This window comes from Mauremys reevesii, linkage group 2, assembly GCF_016161935.1.
Source record: "Mauremys reevesii isolate NIE-2019 linkage group 2, ASM1616193v1, whole genome shotgun sequence".
In the NCBI taxonomy this organism is placed as follows: Eukaryota; Metazoa; Chordata; order Testudines; family Geoemydidae; genus Mauremys; species Mauremys reevesii.
In genome coordinates, this window is record NC_052624.1 from 108,453,900 (window position 1) to 108,481,425 (window position 27,526).

General features: G+C 40.7%; 1 protein-coding gene across 4 annotated transcripts in view; it reads left to right on the forward strand.

Moving 5' to 3' along the window:
* Positions 1–27,526, forward strand: part of RPRD1A (regulation of nuclear pre-mRNA domain containing 1A) — a 67,250-nt gene that overhangs the window by 3,615 nt on the left and 36,109 nt on the right. The window contains exons 2-7 of one of the 4 annotated variants that reach the window (XM_039523465.1): positions 18,187–18,316; positions 19,455–19,561; positions 19,649–19,743; positions 21,380–21,506; positions 21,606–21,781; positions 22,949–25,725. In XM_039523465.1, coding sequence (XP_039379399.1) covers positions 18,187–18,316; positions 19,455–19,561; positions 19,649–19,743; positions 21,380–21,506; positions 21,606–21,781; positions 22,949–23,005 — 692 coding nt within the window. In that variant the 3' untranslated portion in view covers positions 23,006–25,725. Of the gene's footprint in view, positions 1–18,186; positions 18,317–19,454; positions 19,562–19,648; positions 19,744–21,379; positions 21,507–21,605; positions 21,782–22,948; positions 25,726–25,881; positions 25,977–27,526 lie in introns of those variants that run through there. The other 3 variants (XM_039523466.1, XM_039523467.1, XM_039523464.1) reach the window with 3 other exon arrangements.

Sequence of the window (27,526 nt, forward strand, 5' to 3'; positions counted from 1 at the left end):
CTGCCTTTGAGGATGCTGTGGCTGACAAACCCCAGCCTCTATCTTAACTGTTTGTCTGTGGTCACAACAGTACTTGAAAGCCTCACAAAAGTTGTTACTTATATTTCAGTAGTGTCTAGAAACCCCGGCCAAGATATGGGCCTCATTGTGATATATGCAGTACTAACGCATAGACAGTCCCTAACCCCAGTAGTTTTCACTCTAAATGAACAATATAGGCAAAGAGTGGGAGGGAAAATAAGCACAGAGCAAAGTGACTTGCCCAAGGTGAAACAGTAGGTCCCTGATAGAACCAGGAATAGAATCTAGGTCTCAGGAGACATAGTTCAGTGCCTTTTTTATCAAACCACATGAATACATCTGCCCAACTCCCCCACCCTGTGAGATAGAGTTAATAATAACTTCATTTTAGAGAGTAGATGATTGTGCCAGTGTTACCCAGGAATTCTGTGGCAGAATTAAACATTGAACCTATCACCAGGGATAAGCTGAGAAACCTTAAGAGCACAATACAATGCAAGACTAACTTCTCTGGAGCCTTTCACTTAACTAATGAGTGGAATGGCCATGGATGTGTGTCCTGGACAACAATTTGCCTAGTTTTTCATCTTAAATGGCTTCAGTATTAAGGATAGGCGCTCTCAGACCCTTGTTCCTCTTTGTCAGTGGCCCCTGTATTTCTAAAATTGTGTAATGGGAACTAGACACTATGTTGAAATTGGGGTCAGGAGGTGGTATTTAGACATGCATATACTATTTACTGTCTGGATAAATTAACATATTGTAACAAGTCTATTCTTCAGGAGCCTAATCCCATGAGATTCTGGTTCTGACAGTGAACTCTTGCAGTTTGCTTTAAAAACTAGCAAAATGAGTGACAAAATACAAACTTCTGGAATGTGAAAACAAACTTTTCAACATGTCTCTTTTTGGGTTACAATTAGCTAGAATTCTCATATTTATAATTTTTTGTCCTCTTTAAAACTTGATATTAAAGCATAGATCTTTTCTTTAATGTTTTGGGTTTTATTTTTAGCTTATTCCTATTTTTCTTTCCTTCTGGACAAGGGGTCTGAGTATCTTAGGTAAATTTTACCTCACTTGCTTTTTGGTAAATATGTAAAGATGGTTACAGTAATAGGAGTTGTTTAATTCCATGATACAGCATTTTTTCTTGCCCTCTTTCTCCAGTCACCAGTAAGGAATGATTCTTTAGATCATGCTTTTAAGAGTACAGAAACAAATGGTATCGGAAAGATTTTTTTTTCTATGCTGATGGCTGCAGTAACATAGGGGGAAATGGCTGATCAAGCTGAATTGAAGTAATCTCCCATCCCTACTTGCATGTTCTTAATAGTCTTTGAACTGAAATTCTTGATTAGAATAACTTTGTACAGTTGCAGAAGAGTAATAAATCATTTTTAGTTTTTAGCTGTTAGCTTTCACTTTGTCTAGATGTGTGTGTACATAAATTCAAAGGAAAACTGTTAAAATGTAATCTGAATTTTTCATGCACTTATATTTGTAACATTTAGAAGTATGTAAATTAGAATTATTTCACAATAGGATGCTGAATTGGCTGCAGTCTTATGGCATATAATGACTTATTTGTCTTGGTTGTAGCCAGCAGCAGGACAGTAGGATTTGTCGATGAATTTACAGTCCCTTAGTGTAAACAGCATCTGAGTGTTTTGTAATCATGCATTACAGTTCATAAACTGTGATATTTGGACCTTTCTCCTCAGATTTATATAACAGACTTTTTACTAATGTTTCTTGACTGTAACTAATGAAAACATTAAATGTATATATCCTAGAATTCATCATTCTGTGAAATTACAGATACTATGGGTTGACGGTAGACTTCTGGCATCTGTCATATGATGATATATTCATCAGATGAGTCTGCTCATTAGAGACTTTCTTTTAAATGTTGGTTGGAACATACATGCTGAATGCTCCTGTAGATGGACTAGTATGGCTTTTAGTGTGTGTTTAAACTTGTGTTCCACTCATTATCTTTTTGTTTTTTAGCTAACCTATGAGATAATATGCATATACATATCATTTTTAAATTTAGATTTTTTTTGTCATAATGGTCATTTAGTTCATGCTCTGGGTATATGCTAGCATATTGATGAAAATATTTTTATATTAATGAAAAGAGGCAATAGCAATTTGAAGCATGACACCGTTATTACTTCAGAGATAAGAATCTACAGTGATTAGAGCCCAGCTATAATTTTAATAGCATTGTCATGAACTTCAGTTGAGATTGACCCATCTAGGTTTGTAGCTGTTTCTTTCATGCATGTTCAGGGTACGTCAGCCTCTTGATTCGACATTGTCATGATGCTTTGTAATGACTCCAAACTGTGGCTTTTTTTTGTTTCTGTAAGAAAAAGTTGCCTTTCTGTTTGGTTATAATCTTCAGACTTAGCCACCTGGATCAAAGCATCTCTCTATATGAGGCGGTTGGGGCTGGGTGGCATTATCTGAAGAGGTCAAATCAGATAGAGAGAAAAGTATTGATACTGTCCCAGTTCCACCCATGAGACACCATTGAGTAGATATTTGTATTATGATCTCCCCTCTCCTTCCTTGTATGTTGTAATCAGCAGTGTAATAGCTAACAATGCTTACATTTAAAATTTTCATTATTCTGTACCTTAGTTAACCTATTGAAATGAGTCACGCAGTTCACACTTCTCTGAGCTGTTTCAGGTCTGTAGGGTCAGGTAGATATTAATAGGGAAAAGCTATATCTTTGGAACTATAAGGGCTAAACACTTACAAAATGAAAGGTGTAGATTCTAGAGCCCAGAACATCAGCCATCAGAGAAAAGTACCAGTTATTCAAACTGCCATGAACTGGATCAGTCTGACTCCTGATATAGTGGGTTAAAATTTAACTTTCTCTAAATATATGATCTGTGCATGATACTCCTGTGTTTTAACTCTCGAGTGGAGAGCTGGTAGAATCTCCCCAAACTCTTAACCTCTAAGGGCTGTGGTAGCAAAGAAGAATGTGAGTCAGGTCCCCACTAGTTATTTCATGTGACTTCCTCTGCTGTATATACTTGCTGCCTCGAAACCAATCCAGTCAGCTCCTCCTTAACTGCAGAGGAGCTGTGTACCACATCAGCAGTTGTAGCTCTTCTCTGGATCCCAGTAATTGTTTGAGGTATCCTTTCTCAATACCAACTTTGTTTTTCAGTCAAGTCTGGAACTTATTGAAGTTCTTATCTTGGCTTCTGATGTTTGGTGCAATTCTTCAGTGCTTGACTTTTGTCAGTACTTTGGCACTTGGTGACACTTGATTATTTTTTTTTGTTGGCGCTTTGGTGTTCTGACACTCTACTAATTGTTGGTGCCTGTAGTCCTCATTGGCATGCTGCTTTTTATTTTGCCACCAGCTCATCAACCTGCTGTTTCATTTCCCTACTGAGGCAGCTTTTGTAGTCTTCACGGTGATTACTTGAGTACCTGGGTTAGTTAAACCTTCCTGCAAGCATCCATGCTGCTAAGCCACACTTGAGGAATATCTGGTAGGTGCATGCATCCTGGTTGCATGCTAGAATTTCCAAGGGCATATCCCATGGTTCATAGTGCAATACTACTCCATGAATTGTTTTGTGGTGTATTTTGGAAGAAATTATCTGTCCCTCCCATGTCCTTGTGTGAAAGAGTTCTTTGCTCACCAAACAGAGAATTTAAACACTTCTGGCATTGCACACTCCTCATTTCCATCTTCACCTCTGTTCTATCCACTGTCAAGGCATTGATCCAGATCAGGATAAAGACCTATTCTAGCAGTTGTCACTGTTAATCCAACACCTGTTTTCAGAACTGGAGGCAGATAAAGGGCATGAGACTTGGTAGAGAGCATTTTGGAAGCAGCTGGTGGCCATCAGAAGGTGGCAGCAGGCCTTGGTGCGGACACAGCAGAATTGAGACAGCTGATGCAGGTTGTAATAGCTGTAGATTCTCTTATGTTGACCTGATGTTGGATCAGGAGCACAAGTACAGAGAGGATATTACCTCAGACTGCTACAGGTTGGTTGCTAACCAGTTTTGTCAACTGTGACCATCTCCTTCCCCCCACAAGGTGCAAGTAAAGTTGTACCCTGATGTTAGAGTGCACTCAGGAGAATTTGCTTACTAAGCAGTTGCAGGATGGTGGCAGAATGTACATTTGGACAACTGATGGTAAGCAAACCTGTTTGGATGCAGTATGTCCATTGACATTTGTGTTATTGAGACTGCTGTGCACTCCACAGCATATGTAAGCATAATGGGGAGAGCGTTCTCCAAGAATGGGTTGAAGATTGGCTGCCTGTACACCAGAACCTAAGAGTGTGCCTTTGATCATTGGGGCTGGGAGAACAAGGGAAGTAAGGGATGGCTTGTGTGCCTACATCCTGCTTTGTGTGGGAAAATGTGAGGCTGTGGAGTGTTGTACTGTGTAGACTTAGACATGTTTGCTGTTCTGAGAATTAAAACCTTTTGATTTAAACTTTCTGCCTCTTATTTCCCAAACACACTCACCTGTGGATTGTTCAGTCAAATAAGTAAAACCAAATACAGCCAATCCAGCTGCTACTGTCCAGAGTGAAAATGTTAAGAGTGAAATGTACAGTGAAAACAAAGTAAATCAGTGTGATGTCACTGTTGATAGAATTGCACATCACCAGTGTTCTTGTACTACTACTCCTGTAGTTGCACGGCGGTAGGATGAACAGAATACATATATCTGTACTTACTTCTGTCCTAGGAGTTTGATTGCCTACTCCACTCCAGAATTGTCAAGTGGTGCATTGACTGCCGGGTATGTTAGCATGGAGGAGAGTCCACTGGCAAAGGTACTGGTCATCAGGCTAAGCAGCTGCTTGAACATTTCCTTTTGCTGCTGCCAGTCATGCTCCCTCTTCCTGTCCAGCTCCAACAACTGCCTCTGGAATTCTCCCTGCTGGTGTGACCTGTGGCTAAAGTCATTTTGTATATCCTGCAGCTGGTCATCTTTGGAACATTTTTTTCTTTTCCCCTGCTAGTTCAGGGCCCTCATCCCAAAAGCCATTGGAGGGCTGCTTGGTGCAGCAGATGTGGACAGTCTTGCAAAGGCAATAAAAGGGCCTTTTTTTGTCTAGGGAAATAAAAATCTCTCAACATCGTGTCACAGGAAGGCCATAAAATTGATACTTTTATCTTCTCCATACCCACATTTATCTCCTTTCTCCATATTTGCCTGTTGATAAGCACCTGCAGCTCAGGTCACCAGCCCACCAATACAATGGAAAATCTTGGAATTTATTTAAAATAAAATAAATGTATTTTTTTATCTGGATGGGGGTGGGTTTGGTGCCCATAAGCCCAGGGACCTTTTACCAGTGCTGGTCTTAACACTATTTCAGGTAGTGGTGTCATTAGAAGATGTTAATCTGCTGGAGATTCAGGATTGGAAGAGGGAACTTTCCAGCCCTGTAGTAGACGACCATCTGTCTATGTCAGAGGTATTTCCTTGCCTGGTGACTGATCAATGAGTGATGACTAGAGAGGATTTGTAAGCTGTGGGGCGGGGAGGGTTTGTCCTGCATAGGCATATCCTGGACTGTCTTGAGGTTTTCCTATATGAAAAGTTCATAAGCATATTCTTCTGGGGGTGGATCAAAATCTCGGTGAATACAAAAACCATGCTGAAATAGGATGCAAGAACTTGCTTACCATGAATATGCCTTTTCACAGCCCCTGTATATCGGCAAGAGATTTTCACTCAGGGTGGATTTGATTTAAATCATGATTTAAATCGCTAGTCAGGAAGACTCGATTTAATCATGGATTTCTACATAATACTGCGTTCTTGTTGGTTGTTATAACCTTAATAGATATTCTTCAGGACTTGGCGATGTAGGTTTCATTTTTAGATGGTACACACTATACCTTTTTTTAAAGTGATTTATTTTGAAAACTTTTCAGATTAGTTTTACAGCTATATCAGAAAATGAATGATTGGTTATTTCATTTACCAAAGGTAATTGAAGCAGATATTTGTCAAGTCATTGGGAGGTGAACTATCTCCAGTTCAACAGGTCAATCACTAATAATTGGAGAATTTTCTTGTCATGCTATATTAGGAAGAGAACATCACCAGACAGACATCTTAAATTGTTTTATTTAACTAAAACAACAATGGTATGTATTCTGGATTTTTTTCTTCAACAGCAAACATGTAATATTTTAACACAAGAAACATGAATTTTTGAATTTAGTTAAACATTCAAGGCTTGTTTTTGCTAAAATTGTTTAACTAAAATAGTTAAATGAAATATTTAAAAACAAAAACAAAAATTGACTGTCAGCCAGGTCAACATGAGACACTTAAAATTTTGGCTTCTGCAGCTAACTCTGTCATCTTCACTTTCATTTTCCTTTGTTCGTTCATAATCTGGAAAAGAAAAACAAGCTTTCCTGCTTTTTCAAGTCCCAAACGATTTCTCAGTTTGGAAAAATTAGTCCAAAGGAAGAAAATATTCTTTCTACACCGTCAGAAAAAGCTACTGCTGTTAAAAGTGCGATGATCACTTCCAACATTCTCTGAATCCAAGTGCTTAAGTGACTTCCACCAGTTCACTGGTGACTTTTTTTTTTTTTTAAACATGAGGAAACATATTTCTTGAATGGTTCTTATTCCCCAACTGGATCTTTTTTATAGCCTACTGCCATTATAGGTTTTCCCTTCTAGTGAGAGAATGGTATGGTAGATCTCAAATCAATGAAGGCTACACTCAAAGACCTAAAGACTTCTGGAATATGCTGCTCAAACAGTTTCACTTTTGTTTCTACTGCCTGTCCTTCCCTTCTCACATTTATCTCCAAACTACTTCTCCTTGTCCAGCTCTGTTCTGCCCCCAGCAATTTTCTATTCCAGGGGTTGGCAACCTTTCAGAAGTGGTGTGCCAAGTCTTCATTTATTCACTGTAATTTCGTGTTCTGGCAATACATTTTACATTTACAGGGGCCAGCAGATGGAACCCAAGACTGGCAGCGGGCTGAGCGGGGCCAGTGGCCGGGACCCAGGCCAGCAGTGGGCTGAGCTGCTCAGTCTGCTGCTGGTCTGGGGTTACGGCCGCCAGTCCCGCTCAGCCCATTGGCGGCCCGGGGTTCTGTCGATCCAGGCTGGAAGTGGGCTGAGCAGGGCCGGTGGCCAGGACCCAGGCTGATGGATGGAACCCCAGGCTGGCAGCAGAGTGCCACTAAAAATCAGCTGGCGTGCTGCAGATTGCTGACCCCTGTTCTATTCATTGAACTTTTTGAAACTTTGCACTTTTAGAGAGAGGTAAGGGATTGACTCTGTGTACACAAATTTGCGGAGGGACAATAGGGCTGAGATCTGTTATCTCACCTCTGTATGTATGTATGTTAATATTTTTTGCTGTTAACAAGCACGTTATCTCTGGAGACACAAATCCACAGTGTGAGAACTGCAAAACTAAACATCTCTGGTATCTTCTACACTGAGCACCAAGTCCCATTGAGTAGATAGAAAGATTAACCTAAATAATCTGTACAGAAGCCCCTGGAATCCCATAAGATTGGGTCCGTAGTCCGTGAACTATTGGAACTCATTTACAAAACTTTTCTTAAACATTACATGAATATATTGTCTCATACTATAGAATTAGAATTTATAATCCCTATTCCATGATGAGGTATCTGAACTATAATGCATTTTAATTAAAACTATCTTTAGATAGGCTTTTTCCTCAAAAAGCATTTTATCAAAAAATTCAATTTGAATTCTCCCCCCCACCCTTTTTATCATTGATTTTTATCCACCCTGCTTTCTCTTAATATAGACAGAGCTCATACAGTAGGACTTAAAATCCTGGCTGTCTTGGACAATGCTTTAATACAGTGCAGTGTGTGTATACATAGCTATGCATATGTGCTTGTGCTACATGCATCCCTGTCTCTGCAGGCATCACTCATTTTGTGATCTCAGTTGTGAGCAAATTGGTTAGCAGCATTCAGTTACATCTCAGAATAAATAACTAGTTGCATATTTATGTCTTTTCTCCTTGATTGGAATCCATCTTACCAATGTGGACACAAGAACAAATGGATATAAACTGGCCATCAGGAAATTTAGACTTGAAATTAGACGAAGGTTTCTAACCATCAGAGGAATGAAGTTCTGGAACAGCCTTCCAAGGGGAGTAGTGGGGACAAAAGACATATCTGGCTTCAAGACTAAGCTTGATAAGTTTATGGAAGGGATGGTATGATGGGATAGCCTAATTTTGGCAATTAATTGATCTTTGACTATTAGCGGTAAATATGCCTCCTGGCCTGTGATGGGATGTTAGATGGGGTGGGATCTAAGTTACTACAGCGAATTCTTTCCTGAGTGTCTGGCTGGTGAGTCTTGCCCACATGCTCAGAGTTTAGCTGATGGCCATTTTTGGGGTCGGGAAGGAATTTTCCTCCGGGGCTGATTGGCAGAGGCCCTGGGGGTTTTTCACCTTCCTCTGCAGTGTGGGGCACGGGTCACTTGCTGGAGGATTCTCTGTGCCGTGAAGTCTTTAAACTATGATTTGAGGCCATCAATCACTCCGAGATAGGTTAGGGGGTTGTTGCGGGGGTGGGTGGGTGAGATTCTGCGGCCTGCGTTGTGCAGGAGGTCAGACTAAGTCTATGACTCTATCTTAAATTACATGTGATGGAGAGTAAAGGGGTTGGGGGGAGGTGGCTGGGGAAATGGTGTGGCTTCTGCACTCAAGTGGCCTAAAGGTCACCCCATAGTACATAATATTCTTCATAATAATTGCATTGGCCATAAACCAGCAAAATCCTATCACTTATGTTGCAGTTTCTCACTGGGAATAACACAGATGGCAGCAGCCTCTTACCTGTCAGTAGCTGTGGCTCTGATGCTGTTTTCTCTCTGTTCCGTTCCCTGTCCCCAAGCAGGTCTTATGGACTCTGCTCTGAGGATGTCCTCAGGTCCATCTGCCCATAGGGCCTGCTGGCCCTGGGGTATGTTTGATTTCTTCCAGTCCTACTGCTGGGATCTCCTCTGTCTCTTCCAGTCTCTGTCCATAAGTACATTTGCTCTTAAAACCCCATCAGGCACAACAGGGGGCTGTTCCATGCTTTGGATAGTGTTGAGCAACTAGTCAAACTCTTTGTAGTAGTGGCAAGTTGATAGTAAGTTTCTAGATTTGTCATTGGTATTTTTTGTAGTGTCTTTTTTTAATTCTCTGTACACTGACTTTCCCTCCATATAATCCCCTCCTCTGCCAGACTCTTGGAGATGCTCTTTTAGAGGTGTGATTTTTTTTTTGGTGTGTATCTCAAAATTACGGTGCTTACTACAGTAACTGTTCAAGTAAGTTGTGCAGAAATGAAGAAGACCGGGTATAATGTGTTTATAAACTTGCCAGATGTAGCATATAAACTAATAGATGAGTTCCAGTGCAGAGAAAGGGAGCAGGTACAAAGGCAGGAAAATATGACCCCTACAAAGCCATTAGAGGACAACCACCTGGGTTACAGCTGCCTTCACATGCGGGATAGGTTCTAGCCCCTTCCCCCAACCCTATCTTACAGTGAATCGTGAGTTCTAACTTGTACCCCCAGCTAGGTAAGCAAGCCTGACAAATCTACATAAAAGGCTTTTTATGCATGGAAGAGAGACTTGGGCGAAAACCAAGGTAAGGGTATGTCTATAATACCTGCTGGATCGGTGGGTAGTGTTCGATGTATCGGGGATCGATTTATCGCGTCTCGTCTGGACACGATAAATCGATCCGATAATTGACGCCCGTACTCCTCCTGCCAAGGGCGCCGGGGCAGTCGACTCACTGCCGGGAGGACAGCCAGGTAAGTCGAACTAAGATACTTGGACTTCAGCTACGCTATTCGCGTAGCTGAAGTTGCTTATCTTAGTTCGAACCCCCCTGCTAGTGTAGCCCAGGCCATCTAGCATGGCAGGGGGCATAGGGAGTAGTGTGTGGATTTTGGTTTCACTTGAGCTAGTATTGCTGTGAGAATGCAGACTAAATCATTTAGAGTGCTGATAGTCTTCCATTGTCTTCTCTCAGTTTCCTCCAGTGTGCTAAGGAAGACGGACAAATTCTCCCACAGTTCATTGGGAAAGAATCGGTTGCGCAGTTTACTGCAGCACAGAGAACTATCTCCAGAAAGTCCTGATGATGCACATGAGGGAGTGCACCATAACTTGGGTACGGGGTTGCAGTGTAGCTGCTCATACGCAGGCTAGAGTAACATGTGGTTCCTCGTAGCATACATGTAACACATAATGGACATTGAACTGTCTGAATGCCTGCCATATACCTTTTAGATTAGGCTTGCTTTCAGTGTGTCTAACTACTGGTTTGGTCTGAACTGTTTCAGCTAGCACTGGTTTAGTGCCAATATGAATGTCATTAAAATGGTTCAAACGGAAATGGTCCAGATGGGTCGTCTACTCCCACAGTGCACCAGTAGCCCTTTGAAGTGTTCCAGAATCCATTGCTTCTGGGAGCTGTGCCAATAACTGGAAGTAGGTAACCAGAGGGCCTTGCAACTGAAAGTTCAGAAGAGCATTAGTGTGGGCATAAGGTAAAACTGCACCTTTTCAGAATGAGAGTCAATATAGATCCAGCGCTAACATCCAGTCCCTTCCTCCGTATTCACCTGGTGCAACGTCTTAGTATAGCAGTGATATTGGTTGTTACCTATTTTTGTACTGCTCCCCGTGTCAATAGTCACCACCTAGCCCCTGCCTTGAGCCAGGAAAACGTTGTGTGATCTTAAATAAAACCTTAATAACCTGTAAATTGTGGCAGACAACACTACCAACACTTGAATCTAACATACTGTGTCTTACCAAGTGCCGAGGAAAATCTGTATAGTTCTCTGATCCCATTCATATATTTTTTAATGGAAATCCAGACTTCCATATCTCTTTGAGACCTGAATATGATCGGTCATCTCCAAAGATAGATGCTATAAGGGGTAGATAAAAGTTTTCAGACTGAGTCCAGCAGTTGATTTTGGAAATCAATACGCTTAACTGTTCCTGAGAACATTTTACATTTAAGTCCTTTGTTCGTGTCCTTTTAATTAGAATACATTAGCAGGAAACGCTAAGGCAGGATTGTGTGTGCTTCCTGATAGCAATGTAGCCCAGTTTGATGATGATGATGATAATAATAATTGGAGATATACCAATCTCCTAGAACTGGAAGGGACCTTGAAAGGTCATTGAGTCCAGCCCCCTGCCTTCACTAGCAGGACCAAGTACTGATTTTGCCCCAGATCTCTAAGTGGCCCCCTCAAGGATTGAACTCACAACCCTGGGTTTAGCAGGCCAATGCTCAAACCACTGAGCTATCCCTTCCCTCCAATATAGTTCTATTGCAGATCAGCAAGAGTTCAACGTTGAGGTCTAGATACAGAAACACACACAGGTGGAAAAGTTTAAATGTGCATCATCCAGAGATAGGCACTGAACTGGAACCCAAGAGACCTGGGTTCTAATCAGTGTTTCATTATTTTAGTAACTACAGAAAAATCTCTAAGAATATTCCTCTGCCTGTGCTCCTTCAATGCTGGCTGGTTCTCTGCCTCAACTGCCAAAGAATCCTTTGGATTAAGCATAACTAAATCAGGCAAATCTATAGATTGGATAGATCAGTGGTTCTGAACCAGGGTCTCGGGGCGCAAGCAGGTTTTTTGCGGGGGTGGGGGAGGGTAGGGATGCCAAGCAGGGCCAGCATTAGACTCACTGTGGCCCAGGGCAAAAAGCTGAAGCCCCATTGCATGGGTCTGAAGTCCTGGGCCCTGATGAATGTAGCTTCACAGTGCCCTTGTGGTGTGGGGCACCAGGCAGTTGCCCTGTTTACTACCTCCTAACGCCTGCTCTGGCTTTTAAATGCAGAAAACCAGTTGTAGCATAGTTGGGCTGTGGAGTTTTTATAGCATGTTGCGGGGGTGGGGCTTAGAAAGGAAAATGTTGAGAATCCCTGGGCTAGATTGTAGGGGGAGACTTTTTTAAAGACATTACATACACCGTTATATATACACCAATATCCTGTATGTTGCTTAAGACAATTGGTAAATATTTCTTACCTGCAAATGGACAAGGAAAATACTTGGCTTTGTGTAATGTCTCATCTCAGTACAGTGAATATGGCTTATTGAAATCTTACCTCTGACAGCTAGAGAAAACATTAGCTTTTTGATGGAGATGTGGGGAGACTTTTTTTCCTTCATCTGTTAATGGTAGTTCCTTAGAAAGAGGTGCATTCGCACGCGCTCTCTCTCTCTCTCTCTCATGAGCAGTGTGAGGAAGGTGGCTTGCTGTCTATGGGATTTCTTTCAGTTCTTTCCATTGTATGGACTCCCTTGTAACTGAATGGCCTCTTTGTTTTTAGTGTTCCACTTCTTTTAATTAGGGTTTCTGAGCTTGTTTATATAGGGACCCCAACTTTATGTGGCTTGTTTTCATTGTCTCTGACTTTCAGATATTAGGTGAACAGTGCAGTGTCAGAAAGCAGATCCCAACCCATCAGTATTGTTGGCACTGCTATCTGAGAGGATATTTTTGTTTCAGAATTCCACTATATTTCTCAAACTTGACTATTTTGAAAACTGAATAGCTATATAGCCATGCTGGACATAAACTGTTCTCACAAGTATTTATTCTATGCAGCTATCAAGATAATGTCTGGGCTGTTGTATCCACTGTGCATGTGTGCATAAAGAGATTTATGGTTCAATATTAGGTGACTTTTCAGAGTTAATACATTACAGCCTCCAGATATCTTGTTTTGGGGAAACAATGTATCAGACTGGTATTTTTTTTTCCTGTTAGTGACTGTATCAGTACTAGGGTTCAGTTCAGAGGATAGCTTTACAAAGGCTCCTACAATCTCAGATCATCTTACTTGGTTGCTCTATAGTTTGTCCTCAAAACTCAGGTTTTGCTTGCTCCCATTTCAAGGGGCACCCCAAAAGCGGCAGTATCTCAGAGCTTGTTGTAGAGACCAGCATGAGTAACTTACTTACATTTGATCATTTTCAAAGAGTAGCATTATTTTCTCTGGATTCCACCTATCATGCGGTGTCTCTGTGCCTGGCCCAGATTACCAGTCTGGGCTTTTTCAGTAAGAGGATTTTGCATACCATTGTCCCTTAGACAAGAATCTAACTTCATGTGAACAATGTGTCTGTTTTGGATGTTGAGAGCTGTTGTAAGTTCTCGCTGTATGGACTGGCATATGAGGGATTTTGAATAAGGAATATGATTAAAACAGTGTTTTATTTACATTGCAAAAATTTAATATTATCACTGAGGGGATGGGGTGCCACAATATTCTCCTTCCTCAAAGCGTAGATGACACCTGACACCAGCATGCAAATGTACTGGGCTGATGACCAGTACAGGGAGTGGATTAAGCATCTCTAGACAGTACAGGAAAACCAGGGACCAAAAACACACCTCTGGCAACTTGCCAGCATTGTGCCTATTTTTTGAGGAGTTTGACAAGCACAGAGCCATCGGTGGTGCATGATGAACTAGTTAGCTGGGATGGTGCCCTCCTGGCCCCAGAATCCAGCATGGGGCCTGATGGGAACCAGCAGCAGGTGCAGAGAGAGGCCCGCAAAGTGATTCTGTAGCTGAAATGAGTCCCAGAGGAGGTTTTGATGCAGGAGCTGCACATCCTGCTGTACTTGGAGGAGCTGTTTGATGCCTGCTCGGGGAACAACCTGGCTGCAGAGCCTACAGACGACAGACTGGACAGAAGCTGCCTTGGAGCCTGGTAAGTTTCTGCTCCATCTAATGTTTAATATAGGAATGGGATGGATTTCAGTTCTGTGAAGCACTGTAAAAGTTACTTAAAGCCCTGGTTAACAGCATGTACACCAGTTGTGCACCCGTTTCCCCCTTCCTCTCTCCCCCCCCGGCCAATGTGGAATTCAAATTTGGTGACCAGGAAATGCAAACAATAAAAATGCCTTGAAAGTATTTATTTTACTAGAAAGGCACAGTTTTTTGCTAGGACATGTCAGTTTTTTAAATAACCTTACTGCCATACCTGTAAGTATGCCACTCTATAACCATCCAGTGGTGTAACAAGCCTTCTGGAAAGAGTGAATGGTACAGTGGTGGTGGTGGAAGTGTGTTCCATTCACAAATCTAGTCCATTTCAGGTAAAGGTAGTCCAAGCAATACGTAGGTGACACAATCGTTTGTCTCAAATTTGAATGGGTTTGAAAATGCATCCAGAAATATGCCAGGGGGTTGGGGTAATGGTTGTGGAGTTCTGTGTGTTGCATGTAATTATAACTGGCTAAGACACGTGGAACTTATGCAGCCTCCTGTTGGGTCAGAATTCATGAGGGAATCAATCTTAGGTGCTGATAGATGCAGACTTTTCCTGAAGCCAGAACTCCAGATAGGTAATCACTTTTTGGTGAAGTGTGTATTTTTTAGGCCCACCTTGGTAGCTCACCAGGCCATTCCACTCACAGATGTGCTGTTCAGCCATTATATGTTTGAATATCTTCGCTGCATACATTGCAGGTTTCTCACCGGCAGCTTTGAGTATCATCTCCCTTTGCCAGTCAAGCACCACAGGAATGGTTGTGTCCTCCAAAATGTGGAAGGCCTGAAATGATAGAAAAAGCCTGTGTAGCAAGGCAACAGACAGACCTCCCCTTCTCCTTGGAATTCCACAAGAATTTTTTCTGTGTTCCTGCAGTGAGCTATTTGAGACAATAACTCTGTGTCTTGTCCTATTCCAGGCCCCTCGACCTCTAGTGACTGCGGAACCGCAACAGCTCGCCCACTGTGTAATACAAGCCTGGCTCAGCATACTGTCAAGGACCATTCCAAGAGGAAGCATTTCTGTGATGAACTTATGATTGAAATTCTGGATAGGGTCCACAAGCAGGTCCAGTACCAAAAACAGAGGGACTTATGGCTAAAGGCAAGGCATGGCGAGAGTCGAGAGGAAAGGCTGAGGCAGGCCGCACAGCTTGAGAACAGGATTTCAGTGCAGGAGCAGGCACTTGTTTCACTGTTCCTGGAACAGGAGCAGTGGCTAAAGGAGGAGGACAGAGGTCAGCAGAGAGGGCAGTTTGAGTTGCTGATGTCAATAATGGCTGAAAGAGTACCGACTCCTGCTGCATCACCCACGTTACAACCTCAGACCTCTGGGCAGTATCCTGGGATTTAGTCCAGAAACTGTTTGGAAAACTTCATGACTGTGTAGCCTATGCAGTCAGGCCCCAATAGTGGCTGGGCCAGGCAACTTAAACCAATGCGGTCCTCCATATTGACCTCCTTCCTGTGGATACCTCCACCCCACTCGTGTGCGGCAAGAAGGGAAAGGAAACCTGGGGGTCGGGGGTTCTCTATTGTACATAGTTTCATTATTTGCAGTTTTTCCATGCACTTTTTTCCTCCCTGTTTGGTTTTGTTGTTACTAGGGTGTTGGTGTAGCAGTGTCAACTGGCCTGCCTGGTAGTGGGTGGATGTTGTAGTTTTCCAAGACATGTTTATAAATAAAGCTTTTTGTGTCATTAGGAGAGTTTATTTCTATCACTGTCACATTGTACAATGTGTTTTTAAAATAACAAAGGTAAACACATGATCAAGGACAATTAGGAATTAGTAAGCAAACGGCATTCCTTTATACAATCTTCACTTCAGTCACTACTTTATATTACTTCTGGGGAAATTCTGTACAATATTTTAAAACTTGGCATATTTTATTTGTTAAAATAAACTGGTGTGATTATTTAGTGTTATTTTAGTAATTTATTTCACCATACTTGTTAGCAACAATGTCTAACAATACAGATACCAAAAAAAAACTTCCCCAAAAGTAGTGTTAAAGAAAGCCCTGCTACAGTGCACTTTGTTTTTCTGCCTCTTCCCTCACAGAGCCCAACCCGGGGGCCAGACACCCTCTCCCCCAGAGCCCAGGGATCCAGAGGGAGAAACAGCCTTATGCTGGGTCCCGGGTTTGTATGAAGTTTCCTGCACGCAGTCTCTTTCGTTCGGGGTTTACAGCTGTCCGGAGCCTTCCAGTTCTCTCTCTCTCTCTTCTCCTCCCTGCCCCAAGTCTTTTATTTGCAAACTGGGGAACTAGACTTGGCCGGGTTCAGCTGCTCTGCAGCCCATTTCTGCAAGGGAAAAAGGAAATTCTGCACAGAACATTCATTCTGTGCAAATTCTGCACTGCACAGTGGTGCTGAATTTTCCCAGGATATTATATGAATCTATACTGTGAATCATGCCCCACCATTTCATAAGTGGTAATGTCATTCAGAAGTACATTGCACGGCAATCAAGTCCCTGCTCTCCCCAGGCACTGACCTCCACCCCAATCAATAAGCACTGTCCCCACTCCTCCGAAAGGACATTCATAAAGTCCATAATGTGGGAGCACAAAGCCTCCCTGACTTCTGTTGCCTCAGTGCATCTAGCTCAGGCACAAAGTAGAAAGCTATCTACTTTCTGCCTGAGTAGACTGGTTCAGTGGCCCCACTGCAGGTTGGAAATCCCATTCTCTCAAATGCAGTTACTTCATGAATATTTTTTAAACCATGTGCCTGATTGCCACAGAAACTTCCACCACCACTTTACCCACAGTCGACTTCCCAGTGTTAAACTGGTTGGCAATGGACCTGTAGCAGTCAGGGGTAGCCAGCTTCCGGATGGTTATAGCAACCTGCATTTGGATTGGCATGAGTGGGCTTATGCATGTGTTTACACTAGAGGATTGGGGCAAGCTGTTCAGAAAGCTCCAGAAATGTAGTTTTCTTCATGTGAAAGTGCTGGACCACAGCTCGTCATCCTATCTGACCATGACGACTTGATCCCCTCAGCTTGTACTTGTGGCCCAATACCAGAAGTGCCGGTCTACATAGGGGGCATGAGTGACTGTACTGAGTGTCATGAGCTCCATCAGCCAGTTGGAGTCTGCCATGCTTGGGTACTCTGCTGCTACCTCTTCCTGTTCCATCATAAGCTCAGTCAGATGCCTTTGGTGGGTCAGAAGATGCCACCAAAATATCCACCACCATTTCTCAGAAGCTCTGCCCGTTTCCCAACACAGAAGGAAAAGTACAAGCAAGAGAACTTCTTCTGTAGGCGCTGCCTCCATGTTGCTGGTTTCAGTAGCTGGGGGTGCACGGACCAAAATGAATGCTTGGCTGGATGTGTTGGCAGGCTGTTTAAACTTCCTATAGCATGCAGTGTAGACAGTCATACTTTCGCACAGTATGCCAATGTTGGGGCTAGACCGGCCACATTTCAGAAGGGTGTTTGAGAGTCTGGTATATGGCTGATTTCACCTTGGTCTGTGTGCTGCAGTGTCAGCATCAGAGCCCCAGGTTCAAGCGTGGGTTAGAAAAACCTTAACGTCCGGGTAATCATTGTAAACGCTCAAGCCCTGGGTTTCTGTAACCCAGGGTCTGATGATTGGAGTCCCATTAACCCTGGTCTTATATAGCAGTGTAGACATAACCCAAAGCACTTTTGAAAATGTTACCCTAAGATTATAGCTACGAGATCATATTAAGTTTTGCTTTGGTGATTCATAATGTTTTTTTTAAAATACACATTGTGCTTTTAAATTTGAAATTAAAATATGTAAGGTTCTGTGTGTGGAAAGAACAACAACTTGGGGGACTAAGTTGTGTTGTGGAGGAGAGACTAGGTTGATGAGTGTGGTGGGTAGGGATAGTGTGTGCGCTGAAGTAGCAGATGAATGTGGTAGTGTGAGAGGGGAAGACAGAGGTCAGAGTAAATTGTGGATTGGCAAAACGTGAAGAATGTCCAAACTTCAAATTAGGTGTTGCTGGGCCTGTACTTAAAATAGCAGCGGGAGATAGAGGACTGCTATGACTTGCTGTGTCTGGATTTTGAGGGCTGAAATTTATGCAGACAAATTTTTTATAAAAAGTTGCTTTGATTATTTTGTATTAATAGCATGAGGTGCTAATAGAAATAGTGAACTTTTGTATTTTTAAATAACATTTATATCTGTTTTTATCCTCTACATAAGAGATGTAGGAAGAAACTCAACTGAATGTTAACCTGGAAAATTAGTTTTATACTACTAACTACTTTGGATTGTTGCATCTCTCTCTTCTTTTTTCTTTTATTAGCAAAACCAAATAGGAAGTTGACATTCCTATACCTGGCCAACGATGTCATTCAGAACAGCAAAAGGAAAGGACCAGAATTTACAAAAGACTTTGCACCAGTTATAGTTGAGGCCTTTAAGCACGTTTCAAGGTACAGTAAACTGTAATGTGGGCATTAATGTCTTATTAACTATTATTAAGCCAGTGTGTGAGGCATTTTCCTTCCAGAACACTTCATTTGTTCTGTCTGGCTCAGCAGCTTTCATGCACCCTAATTAAAAGAAACACCCTATCCTAGATCTGAAATTTATTTTTTTCAATTTCTTCCCTGCACCTCTTAGTTTAAAATATCCTTTGATCTTGCATACATGTCAATCTTCTTTAGCATATGCCCAGTGGTGCTGGAACACTGTTAATAGTGTGGGTGCTGAAAGCCAGACCCCTTATCCGTTCCCACCCCCCCCCCCACCCCCCCCAAAAAAAAAAAAAAAAGCTCAGACCCAGAGCAGGGCTGTGTCTCTGGAATGCAGGGACCCGGAAGGGGTAAGTGGCCTGAGGCTGGGGCTGGCAGCTGGGAGCCCGGGTGCAGGAGGGCCGGCAGCTGGGACCCCACATAAAGCCTAGGGGTGCTGCAGCACCCCCCACACCATAGTCCCTGTGCCTATGCGTGCACCTCAATCAGAATAAAGTTTATTAGCCTGATAATCATCTTTTCACATTGGAAGACTGTCGGTTGTGTTTTTCTTTTGTGTTAGGTTCAGGGTAAATGTTTTTTTCATTCATTCAAGTTATTGTATGTTACAATAATTCCTTATTCCTTAATGATGCAGGTCTAGCATATGATTTCTCTGGATGCAATCCACCTATTTAGCACTTACACTAGAAAGCATATCTGTAGATGAATCTTTCACATCATCTTATATAATAGTACTTCATTGTAAAAAAGATGAAATGCTAATTAATAGAATAAGGGCGAAACTGATCTATCATGTTTTGCTAGGTTTAAGGGCACTGTGAAGCATTTAGTGGTAGAACTAGGCTGGGGGGCTAGTAGACTTGGCCTTTATTTCAATGTGACGTATTGTGAGGTGACTTTGAACAAGTCAAAATCTCCTTTACCCTTTCTGCAAATGAGGATCTTTATCTCACAGAGGTGTTGGGAGCTTTAATTCTTTGATATTTGTAAAATACTTCAGATCCTTGGATGCAAGATTATACAGGGCTGAATTGTTTATTACTGAGTTGTACCTCTACCATTTTTATTGGTGATTTTAATATTTCCCCCACAGTGAGTCTGATGAGAGTTGTAAGAAGCACCTTGGCCGAGTGCTCTCTATTTGGGAAGAAAGGTCTGTTTATGAAAATGATGTATTGGAACAACTTAGGCAAGCTTTGTGTAAGTATTGTGTGTTTCAGTCACATTTATTTAAAAAAAAAGAATTGTTTCCTGAATTGATTTTTAGGTCTCTACTTTGATTTTTAGATGGTGACAGAAAGGCCAGGAAGCGCACATTTGAACAGATAAAAGTTGATGAAAATAACTGTTCAGCACAAAGTTCTCCAAGTGACCCTCCACAGGTAGAAGTCTCTTGTGTTCATAAACTTCTATCACTTCCTAAGGTTTGGAATATATTTAAAAATAAACAAACTCTTCAGGCACTGAGTAATACAGAACCAACTCTGCATTGTAATGAGTTCCATTTTAAGGGCCAAATTAACACTCAAAGCTAGACAGTTGAGTAAAGGTGGCTTTATGCAACCTTTATTCTTCCCCAATCCTTGGATTATCATGAGCAGAACAGCCTCTGGTGTAACTTGGTGAGGCCCCAGTGCTGCTATCAACTATGCTGGCTGCAGAGGCCTCCCATAGGGAAGGACTGCTGTGCGCTCCAACTCTACTTCAGGCATTTCCTTATATTAGAGTGGTTCATAGCTATCAAGTGGGTTATACCAGTTTTATGCTTCCAGAGGCTTCCGCCATGCTGATAGAATCTTTATTGCCCTCTTTGGAGCTGGGTTATGGTCTTTGTGGCTCTCCAGTGGTGTAAAGGAACCTCTCTGGGGCAGAGGTACTGGCCCTTAAAGCATTGTTATAAGTAAATATCTAATTTTGGGGGGGAGGTGGAGGATTAATTGAAGATTTAAAATTCCTTTAATTTTTATTTTACAGTACTCATTACAACAATCTGTTGTGTACTTCTCACTTTTAGGGGTACTGAAATATCTTCCTTAGTTACAATGCTTCTATATCTTGGCTACAAACTACATCAGTATCTTAGCATTTTATAATTTTAGCAAATTTGACACTTTTAAAAACATTTTTAAATTGTAGTGTTTATATATATTTTTAAAATGTTTGGCTTTCAAAATTAATGGTGAAGAAATAAACATAAGGTAGGACTATTGTAAATGTAAAATATTGATTATACAATTATATCAAATTATTATCCATAACAATATAATATTTAACACAGTTTATTTTACTCTATATGCGAGGACTTTCATAATTTACATGCTTGTCACTATGCTGTGCTTATGGCTTTTTGTTATGTCACTTTCTCTTCCCAAAGGGTTTTTAAAGTTTATAACTGGGGATACCAGAACAGTCAAGTGTGGGGTGGGTGGCTTTTTTTTTTTTTTTTTTTTAAGAACAGGGCTTTGGAGATAATCAAAATTTAGTACACCCTATTGCAGCAAATAATTTCTTTTTACTACTTTGATTTAAGCTCAACTTCATGAATATGCCACCATTGAATTACTGCTGTGCTTTTATGGTATGATGTGCCTACCAGGAAAAGTTAAGCAAGAAGTAATTTAATATGTTACACTTAATTTAAACAATTTAAAAGTACAGAGTAAAAATGAAAAATACCCCCAGGTAGTCATTACCAATAAACCTTGTACTTCATATTTAAAAGTTGTCCTACTGCAAGAATTTAAAGGAAAATGAGACCCTTTTTAGCAGGAGGATCATTCTTAACATTTGGAACATTGCAGTGCTGCTCCATGGGGAATTAATTAAAGCTGTTATGTTGACATTTTACCTCTTTTTGGGTCAGGGAGGGAAGATGTTGGTAAGGCTGACTTTGGCAAAGTAGTTTTTAGACTGATACTGTCAAATCGCATCCTGTAAATTCATTGTGAAATGATGCTGACATTATTCTGTATCAAGGTTTGATGACTAAACCAGTTCTAAGGCTCTATGCTTTTTCAGACTACAGATCTCATTAGAGCATTACAAGAACTAGAAAATGCAGCCTCTGGGGATGCAGCAGTTCATCAGAGGATCGCTTCATTGCCTGTAGAGGTCCAAGATGTGTCGTTACTAGACAGAATAACAGGTGAGAGATGGGGATGCAGTAACTGAAATGTGAGCATGAGAGAGCCTGACAAGGTTTTGTAATGTATTGTAATTTTTTTTCTCTTTACTTGTGTTTTAGATAAGGAATCTGGAGAACAGCTTTCCAAGATGGTAGATGATGCTTGTATGGTACTGGCGGATTACAATGGCAGGTTGGCGGCTGAAATAGATGATAGAAAACAATTAACTCGAATGTTATCAGACTTTCTGCGATGTCAAAAAGAAGTCCTTGCAGAAAAAGAGCATAAGTTGGAAGTGCGTAATATTTTGTTCAGTTAGTCCATGTTTTTCATGTAATTAATTTTGATATGTTATAAATGTTTAGTTGGTTTAAACTTTCTCTCAAAGGTAAATATTAGGTGCCCTCTTCTAGCACATGACTAGCAGGAATTTCCTAGCTTCAAAATTCTAAAACCATTAAGCCACTTCCACATTAGGTGGTATGTTGAGGGAAAGTTCTCCCTCTATATCTAGCTCACTTCCTTTTATTACCTCTGATATTGGAAAAAGTTCTTTTGGTTATTGTTTTATGCTTGGTCTTCACAGAAAAGCTATATTGGTGTAGTTATTTTGGTTGGGGTGTTTTTAAAAAAAAAAAAAAAAAAAAAGCCACACTGTTGGCTGGCATAGGTATGCCAACAAAAGCCCTGGTGTAAACACAGCTATGTCAACAGGTGGTTCTACTGCTGTAGCCTTCAGTAGTTGCTTTTCTTTAAGCTCTGTTCACAGCTTTCTTTTTTGTGGGTGGGCTTATCTAAGTTTAACAGAGCTTTATCTGCATTGTTCACACAAAATAATTTGCTTCCTGGGATCTGGGAGCTTAACTCTTCACCCAGCTAAGGTCTTGCTTGATTTTTCTGTTCTGAAATAAGATTTCATTATTGCTTGAATTTTTAAGGTATCAATCACTGTAGTACTGAATTACTACATTACATAGTTTAATGATGTATCATAATTTCATATAAAGAGCCATGTTTTCCTCCCATCCCTCAGAAGTGCATAATGTTTTTGGAAAAAATGTCCAGACTTGTCTAACTACTTTGGGGTGCTCCAGCTGTCTAAGATGTTTTAAGATGGATTGTGAGTTAGCTGATGGTGTGATCTACATGCAAGTGTTGCTGCAAGCGCTCTCATCCCAGAGTTATCTTTGTTGGACTGACCAAAAACTTGCATTCAGTCCAGCAAATTAACATGAAAGGTTACAAAGCACAAGTCTTAAAGTGCTTCAGAATCTAGCACAGCTGTCATAACTTCCAATGTTACCTACATTGACACAAGGTCTAATAAGATTGGCCATACAGTTTTTCTTCAGCACTACCCATGAAGCCAAGTACCCACCTTAGTATCCAGAGTGTGTTGAGGTTTTGACATAGAGGATCTGCATACATCCTTAAAAGTGCTCCATGCTTTCTCTCAATGCAGGTCAAGGTTTGCAGCTGGAGAGGCCACTCAACTCCAAAAGTTAACTGTCTGTCCTAGACTTCTGCCTTTGACTTGTCTGTGACTTGTATGTGACTGACTTAGGCCTTCTGTTACTCAGTCCCTTAAAAATGGGGGTGGATGAGTCAAACCCATGGGTCCTGTCCGCAACTGGACTTGTCCAGCCTGATCAATCTCTTGGGATTTGACTTTGGCTTTATTAGTGATGTATGACGCATAATTTCTGGCCATCTCAAACTTTGTCTCGAAGGCTAGCCCACTTGAAAGTTCCAGTGCTCTAGCAGCAGTTGGTACCTTGGTATCTGTGCGCCATATATTAAGACACTTGATGTTCTTGCTGTCTGGGAATGATTCTGTCTCAGCTAGAAGTGGTCACTCTGCATCTGATGAATGTTTATGCACATATAGCAAGAGATGCATATAATACTGTATGTGTCCAATTTTTTTATACTGGACAGTGTTTCCAATTCACTGCTGTCTTCTAGGCTGCTGTCATACCAGCATGAATTTATAAAAATACCTAACCATTGCAACAATATATCCAAGAAGATGAGAGTAAATAGTTTCGCCTGTTTGGATGATTGACTGACTTGTGAACTATGTCTCGTGGAAGAAATGAAAGAATTTGGCTGCAAGTCCCAGCTTGGCTTTAAGGGACCATTGGGAGCAAATGGTCCCTGTTTGACACAGCTTGCATTAGTTTGCAGTGTTTTGGACTTGTATGGCAGGGGAAGGCTTTAACAAAAGACTTCAGTTATCAAGAACCAAGCTGGAAATCTCAGCCCTTATGGCGCCAATAGTATTCATGGTATCCATGGCACACTTTCACCTGAGAACCTCAGTATACGTTGAAAGATCAGTGAACAAAAAAACCCTCTTCATCCTAATCTGATGACAAACACCCATCATGCTGCTGTTGATTTGGTGGGGTCCTAAGACACATTTCCCACAGGACTACTTTCTGGCGTGGAAGAGCACTACTGCAATTAGGCCATTCTGCTATATAATAGACCCTAGTGATGGAGCCATTCACCAGAGAGTCATGAGAAGTTCTTTCGTGTGGACACCCCAGAAAGACTCACCACACCCTTTAAATAGTCAATGGTTTTTGCACCAGAAAATGCATTGGGACTACAGTTGTGCATATAGATATCTTTTGTTTTGTTGGGAAATATCTTGGCTACCAAAAGGAATGGGAAGAAGCATACAAAGGTCTTGACCAAACTCAATAGATTGTACATCTTGCCACATGTGATCTCACAGAACCAGGGAATTTCTGCATTCCAATCTAAGGTCTCATTCTGTTGTTACAGCTCTTGACCAAGTAAAGCTTGGGTAGCTGTGTTAAGTCCTTGTAATTGCTCATTAGTCTGTCTGAGCCTTTAACTTTAAATGCCAATGATATTTGGTCTGGTGTGAACAAGTTTGCCAGGATCTTCTGCCTGGTCTCATGCAAAATATCTTCTCTAATTATAGATCAAGTTTGCAAGTTTATACACTGTTCTGTTTTTCTTTACACTCATGTAAAAGGTAGCCCACTTTTTATTCAGTTGCTATAGTAATCTGTTTCTTGATAAATTGCTATTAAAAATCCCTGGTTTCACAAGATGTTCAGTTTGTAAAGACTTTGAGCCACTGACTATATATAAACTCAAACTTCTTACAGAAAAAATTATGGACCAAGATTTTTTTTTTTAATAATAGTCTAAAGTTACTCCTATATCCTCATACAGACACTTAAAGAAGAGGCCTGAGTTTCAGAAAGCATCATCACCCAACATCTGTTGATTTCAGTGGAGCTGCTGGATGCTAAGCAATCCTTAAAATAATCAAGCAACATATTTAAGTGCCTGAGTATACATTTACATGATAGATCAAGATGTTTTCAAGAGAACTTGTACATATGGCTAGCTGACTGAATTTCTTGTTGTTTCTCAGATGCCAAGGTATAGTTAGAATATGCACATTATCTGTAGTCTGCTTCCAATCAGTTCCTGTCAAAAGAGCTGTGTAATGCAGCTGCACAGAGTTTCTGCATGTGCATATAAATCACTGTTGCTTGGACTCAGCTTTGCGTCTTGAGTTTGGATTTGTCATAACTGTCTAAAAGGACTTGTTTCCAAGCTTATAGGTTCTCAGGTAAGTATGTATGTTTGAGATGTTTGTAGAACTGAGTTTATTTGGATTTTACCCTTCAAACTTAAGGTTTTTTTGGTATTGTCACCATTATGAGGCTTTGAAATTCGACAGCTGTATTTTGCTTTTTGTAGCCAGTTATTGCAGTCTTTTGATTAAAAATCCTGAAGCTTATGGTCTTTAGGGGATGATTTGTAAAATATAAAGTGAAAATTTACCTCTCGCTTACAGAAAGTACATTTATAACATCAGAGTTTTGGGGTGTTGTTTTATATAATTTCTACCTGGTTACTTGCAAAATAATTTGACATCTAAAAAGAGTAAGGGGCTATATTCTCAGCAGAAACAGCTGCATGCCATCTGCTGCTGAAGTGGTTTGATAGCATTAGAATTTGAAAGTCCGGGGAATTCCTGCTAGCCATAAACTGGAGGATAGGTTTAAATGTATGGATCTTTTATCTTTTGAAAAGAATTACAGGTAAGTTTCTTTCACTTAAGAACAATATAGCCTTGTTTTGCATGAGTATATCTACCTTTTCTAAATAACGGGATTTATAATCGGTATTTCTCTAACTTAACAGCTTGTTAAAGTCAAGGTATAGTATGCATCAAAATTAAAACTTGATAAATGAATTTTGACAACTGGTAAATTTATATTGGTCATGTGTATTTGTATCAAAAGCTAACCCAGTTGTTTATTAAGGTGACTGTCATAACACCACTATAGGTAAGTAGTGTTGTTTATAGCTTTAAGTATGATTTCTTTAACATCTATCTAGCTTCTGTTGCAGGTGGTGGACATGGACGTATCTTCTAATGATGTCACCATCCATTAGTACACACATCCTGCTAAAAATAAATATCAAAATCAAAATCCTGCATTGTCTCTCGTTTTTGAAAATTGAAAAGATATTACTTTAGTAACTGCTTATTTCAAAATGTGCTCTTTGCCTTTTCACTGATACTTTCCATTGTTTCACAAACCACAACCTGTCTTTTATACCTGAAGCAGAAAATAAGTGTTTGTTCTCCTTGGAGATTAGAAACTGCAAATTTTAATCTGCTAGAATGAAATATGCACCAGCTGTGCAGCTAGCATTCAAGCATTTTCAATAAATTCAACATCTTAAAGCCCTTGGTCTTGTTAAAAACACTTAGAATGTGGAACCCTTAACCAGAGAAGTCAACAGTTTGACTTATAATGAAGTTGTAATTTCAACAAAAAGGCTGTGCAAGTAATGCCATTATTATTTTTTTACTGCCAGTAACTCGGTGGGCGTGTTAGGTTACATCCCAGTGGGATGTGATACAACTTGCAGCATGTGTCCTTCATATGTACAATAGCGAATTTTTCCCATTGTCTTCTCCACCTATCTTTTACACTTGGGGTTTTGATAGCATAGACATCATGTATTTCAAGGCTCTATTCTGTATTCCCCTTAAAACAAACACACTTTCTTTCCCTTCCTCTTCTGCAGGAAGTCATTTTGCAGAACATTCCCAAAACTAGTGACTACTGCTACTTATTTTTCCCCAAGAAACTTTTATCTTCATACAAAGAACTAAACACAGGATGAGATATTGGTTAATCTGCTGACTCAGTCAATGCAGCTTGAGCTGAATCATATTTTCTAGTTGTGCATAGTATAAAGTTATACACAAGTTGTATATAACTTTTTAGTAGTATGGTCTATTTCTAGAAAATCTGGTAAAACAGTGTTTTATCAAATGGATATTAGGATTGCTGCAAACAAATCCGTGGTGAAGGCTGTGGGTGACAGAAATGAAAAGGCTTGACAAAAACAAAAAATAACAATCTTCATTGCCCAAACTTACAAACCACTGCATTCCGATGTTTGTGGAGTAAATCTCTCTCCTAAATTTTACTTCAGGACTGCTCTGAATCTCTTTTCGTTTGGTGTGGTAATATGTTAATGAGAAACCCTGATATCGCTAGTAGTCCTTGCATACTAAATGCTCCAGTTTCATTAACTTATCACAGCATCAGTGCTACCTCCTTGAATTTGGGAAGGCGAACAGAATGTTCCCACTTTCTAATAATTGAGGAATAAATAAAAAAAAGTTAAAATGGCCTTTGACTAGCTTTTTCATAAATCCTGTAGCAGCCCTTTTTAGCTTGTACCTCTTTAAAAAAAAAAAAAATTCACTCCCTTTAACCTTGAGATTAGTATTCTGTCATTGCCTTGCTCCATGAGAATACAGGCTTGTAAGAGGTGCACATTTGTTTTATCAGGGGGCCTTGTGTAAGGAAGATGTCTAAAGTGATTACCCTTAAGCATATGAATAGCTTGGAACATCATGCCCTATATAGACAGCCCTGTGTACACTACATAATTGCCAGAGTCATGAAGCAGTTCATAGTAATTTTTTTACTGCTTCAGATAATTTAGTTGTGCTATATGG